Here is a 5,901-nt window from a genome sequence, read left to right on the forward strand (position 1 = left end):
GGAACTCACACGGAGGAGACTAATACCCATACCGTTTGGCTGTGGGAACTAGAGGGGCTGAATACCATGAGTTTGTATAACCAGTGGGACTTGGAGCCTGGAGCTCTGAAAGTCAGCTGTCTCAGCACTGAGCAAGCCAGGAGGGAGAGTGACAGCTGGGTCGCCACCCTTAAAGAGAGAGCAGCCCGTGTGGAGAAGCAACATAAAAAACGGCAGTTTACACGATGCCAGGGGCAAACCGGAGACAGAACTGTTCATACTGATTTTGGAGCGTGGTGGGGGACTTCTCTGAGCAGGAAGGAGCTGCAGGTGCCATTTTCCTCCCCTGCCCCGCAGCATAAACATAAGGCCGTCTGTGCACTGCACAGACACTTGCTACCTAACCCGCTAGCAGTGTGCCATGCCCCCCAGTTCTCCTGAGGACTTGCCCACTCCAAGCCTGCTGGCCTCAGCCCTGGGGCGGGGGGGGGGCGCGGTGGTCAAGGCAGATTTTGTTATAGCGGTGCATGCCCCACCCAGCCACCGGCTGTGCAGCTGCTTCCCTGCCCAGCCACTGAACCGTGCCCAGCAGCGGTGCCTCCCCCAGCCGTGCACCCACAGCCACTGTTGTGGGTGGGGCCCAGCTGCACCCAGCCATTGCCTCCAGCCACACCCAGATTCATGCCCTGGCCAACCCCACACACAGGCTCAGCCACCACAGCACTTGGGGGAATCCGGCAGAGGACCAGTGGCCCAACGCAAATTTTGCTCCCAAGTTCCCTGGTGGGCACGCCCCCCCCATCCCCAGAGCGGGCCTCCCAGGGTCCCGGTAACACCACAGAGAACAAGCACAGCCCACAACAGGCAGAGAGTCAGTGCAGATGACTGCCCTGAAAGGAAACCGACTCAGACACAAGAGCAGGGCATAAGCGACACACACAGGATACTCCCTGAAGTGCCAAGTCCTGGTCAACAGGGGACACAGCACTGCAGGGCACTCTGGGACTACCTCTTCACAAAGTCACGACTTTCAAGAGCAGAAGACGTAGCTGGCTTCCGTAACATGCAGGAACAGACACAGAGAAGCAGACAAAATGAGGAGACAGAGAACTTTATCCCACACGAAAGAACGGGACCAGGCCACGGCCAGAGATCTAAGCAAAAGAGATGTAAGTAACATCTCTGCTAGAGAATTTAAAGCAATGACCGGTGACGATACTCACTGAACTTAAGAAAAGAGTGGAAGACACGAGTGAGACCCTTAACACAGAGATAAGGGGTAACATAGCGGAGATAAAGGACTCCGTAAACGAGATGAGAAACACGTTTGATGGAATGAACAGCAGGATGGAAGAAGCAGAGGAATGAATTGGTGACCTAGAAGACAGAGTAATGGAAAGGAATCGAGCCGAACAATAGAGATAAAAAGGAATTACGCAAAACGAGAAGAGACTTGGGGAACTCAGTGAGTCCATCAAATGTAATAACATTCACATTTTAGGAGTCCCAGAAGAAGAAGCAGAAGAGAGAAAAGGAGGCGGAAAGCTTACTTGGAGAAATAATAGCTGAAAACTTCCCTAAACTGGGGACGGAAACAAACATCCAGATCCAGGTGGCACAGAGAACTGCCACAAAAATCAACAGAGGCAGACCCACGCCAAGACATACTGTAATTAAATCAGCGAAATAGGGTGAAAAGGAAAAGAAGGCAGGAATTTACAAGGGAAAGCCAAAACCCGTAAGGCTAGCGGGAGACTTTTCAAGAGAAACTTTGCAAGCCGGAGGGCAGTGGCATGATACATGCAGAGAGCTGAAAGGCAAGAATCTGCTGCCAGGAAGACTCTATCCAGCAAGGCTGCCATTCAGAATTGAAGGAGAGATAGAGAGTTTCCACACTAATGAAAACTAAAGGAGTTTGTGACCACTAAACCGGCCCTGCAGGAAGTAGTAAAGGGGACTCTGTGTGGAAAGGAGAGACCCAAAGTGACAGTATCAAGGTAGGAAAAAACCCACAAAAGCACTAAAAATTGACTATTCTGGTAAAAAGAAGTCAAGGAATTCACAAAATACAAGGATTTAAAATGTAACAACGTAGGGGCACCGGGGTGGCTCAGTCGGTTGAGCGTCTGACTCTTGATTTCGGCTCAGGTCATGATTTGGGGTTGTGGGATGCAGCCCCACGTTGGGCTCCACGGCCAGCATGGAACCCACTTCAGATTTTCTCGCTCCTCCTCCCTCTTCTCCTCCCCACTCTCTCCCTCACTACGAAAAATGAAAATAAAAATAAATAAAAACTAAAATGTAACAACATGTACCTAAAACATGAGGAGGAGAGGAGCCAAGAATGGGTTCAAACTTAAGTGACCACCAACTTAATATAGACTGCTATGTGCAGAAGAAGTTATACGCAAACTTAACAGCACCCACAAATCCAAAACCAATAATAAATAGGCAAAGAATAAAGAGAACGGGACCCAAACATGTCATTAAAGAAAATCAGCAAAACATGAAAGAGAGAAAGACAAGAAAAGATCAGAGAAAATCTTCAGAAACAACCACGGAACAGGTAATAAAATGGCGATAAATACACATCTATCGATAATTACTTTGAATGTGAATGGACTAAATGCTCCAATCAAAAGACGTAGGGTGACAGAATGGATCAAACAAACAACAAAAAAAGACCCATCTATATGCTGCCTACAAGAGACTCGTTTTAGGCCTAAAGACACCAATGGTTGGAAAGAAAGTGAGGGGATGGAGCAACACCTATCAAGCGTGTGGATGACAAAATAAGCCAGAGTAGCAATAGTTGTATCGGACAAACTAGACCTTAACGGTTTCAGTTATATGTGGAACATAAGGAATAGCACGGAGGACATTAGAGGAAGGAAGGGAAAACTGAAGGTGGGGGGATTCAGAGGGGGCCACAAACCATGAGAAACTGTGGACTCCAGGAAACAATCTGAGGGTTTTGGAGGGGAGGAGGGTATGGGGATGGGGGTACCCAGTGATGGGTATTAAGCAGGCCACGCGTTCTGATGAGCACTGGGTGTTACATGGCAATAATGAATCGGGAACGCTGCATCAAAATCCAATGGTGTGCTGTATGGTGACTAACGTAACACAATAAAGAAAAAAAGGACTGTAACAAGAGACGAAGAAGGACACTATATAAAAATAAAGAGGATACTCCAAGAAGAAGCTATAAGAATTATAAATATTTACAGAGATACTCCAGGAAGAAGCTATAAGAATTGTAAATATTTACGCTCCCAACCACCCAAATACATAAAAACAGTGAATAACAAGCACAAAGGAACTAATCGATAATAACACAATAGTAGTAGGGGACCTTAAGGCCTGAGTTACATCAATGGACAGGTGGTCTAAACAGAAAATCAACAAGGAGCCAATGGCTTTGAATGACCCACTGGACCAGATGGGTTTAGCAGATATGTTTCAGAATATTCCATCCGAAAGCAGCAGAATACACATTGTTTTCAAGTACCCAGGGAACGTTTTCCAGAATACAGGTGGACACGTTGACTCTGGGTCTCCAGAGCATCCTGGTTTCTAGCACATCCCGATCCAATGCCACTTGCTGCTTATCTGAAATAAGTTAATGACGTGGAATATAAAGTATTCCAATAAAAACATAACTCTTCTAAGATCTGTTACTGTCTTGAGGTTGAAAACCAGCAGACAAAATGCACAACGACATGGAATGTTTGAAAGATTTTCTGACCGAGGTCCCAAGGAGTTTAGAGGGCACTGGATTTCCCTCTCTGACTGTCCGATGTGATGTCACGTTCAAGGGTATGCAATCACAGGTGACACGGCCTGGCATAGAGCCCCGCTTTCCTGCCTTGCATTTGGTCCAATCAGGTATGGAGGTTGCCCGTGACGTCAGGAAGCGCAGCCACTATAAATGGGCCAGCGCCCCCGCCCCCTCCTTCCCCCGCAGCCGCCATTGTCCTTCCTTCTGGAGCGTGCGAAAGGCGAGCCCCACATGGCGGAGCCTGGCTGTGAGACCTCTCGGGAGGAAAGCCTGGGCACAGCGGAGGAGCCCACAGAAGCTGACCCGAAGGGCCCGAAGCAGAATTCGCCAAGGGGCCAATGCCGCCGCCGCCGCCGCCACCGCCGCCGCCGCCGCTGCTCCCACAACAGTTTCGCCACCTACTTCCCCAGGGTTCTGAAGCAGGTTCACGAGGGCCTGAGCCTCTCGAAGAAGGCCGTGAGCGTCTTGGATTCGTTCGTCAAGGACATCTTCGAGCGCATCGCCGACGAGGCCTCTCGCCTGGCCCGCTCCACCCAGCGCACCACCATCACCTCCAGGGAGATCCAGACAGCTGTGCGCCTGCTGCTGCCCGGGGAGATTGGCAAGCACGCCGTGTCCGAGGCCACCAAAGCCATCCTCAGGTACACCTTCTGCCAGTGAGCTGCCTCGGGACCACCTGACCACCTCGTAAACCAAAGGCTCTTTTCAGAGCCACCTTCCTTGGCGGGACAGACCTGTAGCTTTAAAAAGTGGGACAAACTCTATAGTTTTTGTTCTTGCTGCGGCATTCTGTGGATATTTACAGCATTTTTACTTTGATCAAAACAGGATCAGCACTACTTTTAATCTGTATTGGGGTGCACTTTATTCCTTGGACAGCTGTGGGCTCTCCTTAACCATGCGGCATTTCTTGGGTTTCCCAAACACTCATTTCTGTTAGTTATTTCTGCAGGTCAGCCTCAGTGAGGGGTTATTTTTGTTATAGTGATGTTACCCTTTTGTTTCTCATTCTCTCATGAGCATGTGGGGAATTTTCCAGAGTTTCCTTGTGGGTGATATGGCAACAGATAAAGTGCAGCAGCTGATATAAGAATCCATCTGACCTCTCTTAGGTGGGTTATTAAAGAGATTTTAAAATATCTGAGGCAAAGTCAGTCTCCTCTATGCCTTTATAGAGAAAAATATTTTCATATGCATTTGAAATTTATGCTGTTTACATGATATCATGGGTTCTTACTCCAGTTTTTAAATGGATTCTGCAATAGATTTATGAAAACTTCTGTCTTAATGTTTTGCGTAGTGAATATTGGCAGATATTACTCACATAAGAGCTTTGGCAGGTCCCCTTTGTTTATTTTTTGTTTGTTTTGTTTTGTTTTGTTTATCAGGTCTTCTATTTCAATAGCAGAGAAAGCAGTACTGTCATATTTGTGATACTATCACCCTAGCCCTATACAATATATTTTAGTTTACAGAGGACTTTTACAGGTACTATTTTATCTGCGTTTACAACAATGCTATTATACCTAGTTTATCACAGAAGAAACTCAGGTCCAGAGGGCACAGAGTCACAAACCTTGTAAGTGCAAGATCAGTGCTTGGAAGCAGGAGATCTGCACTCTCCACCAAGGCCCATAAGAAAATGGGGAGAAAAGCCATACAATTGAAATAATTTTCCTGGTGCTTAAGAAAACTGTATTAGGTTACTCCTTACCACCTCTCATTTAAATTAGTCATCTTCTGGGGTGCCTGGGTGGCTCAGTGGGTTAAAGCCTCTGCCTTCAGCTCAGGTCATGATCCCAGGATCCTGGGATCGAGTTCCGCATCGGGCTCTCTGCTCAGCAGGGAACCTGCTTCCTCCTCTCTCTCTGCCTGCCTCTCTGCCTACTTGTGATCTCTGTCTGTCAAATGAATAAATAAAATCTTTAAAAAAAATAAATTAGTCATCTTTTTAGTCTCGTCCCCTCCCCACCCCCACCATTCTTACTACTTAAGAGATTGAAAATATGGCTCATTCATTCACTCAATGAAATTCTTGGTATCTACTGTATGTCTGGAATAGACACTGCAAATGTGTCTGTGAGTTTAAGAAAGAAAATAAAAAAAGCCATGCTTGACTTCAGTTTGCATTTGCTTAGAGT

At 47.2% G+C, this 5,901-nt stretch overlaps 1 protein-coding gene across 1 annotated transcript; it reads left to right on the forward strand.

Moving 5' to 3' along the window:
* Positions 1 to 3,991: 3,991 nt before the first annotated feature.
* Positions 3,992 to 4,420, forward strand: LOC116863622 (late histone H2B.L4-like). The gene has a single exon (XM_032851021.1). The coding sequence runs from the start codon at positions 3,992 to 3,994 to the stop codon at positions 4,418 to 4,420; it is 429 nt and encodes a 142-aa protein (XP_032706912.1).
* Positions 4,421 to 5,901: the final 1,481 nt, after the last annotated feature.

This window comes from Lontra canadensis, unplaced genomic scaffold (genome assembly GCF_010015895.1).
Source record: "Lontra canadensis isolate GAN:19392208 unplaced genomic scaffold, GSC_riverotter_1.0 scaffold1895, whole genome shotgun sequence".
Lineage (NCBI taxonomy): Eukaryota > Metazoa > Chordata > Mammalia > Carnivora > Mustelidae > Lontra > Lontra canadensis.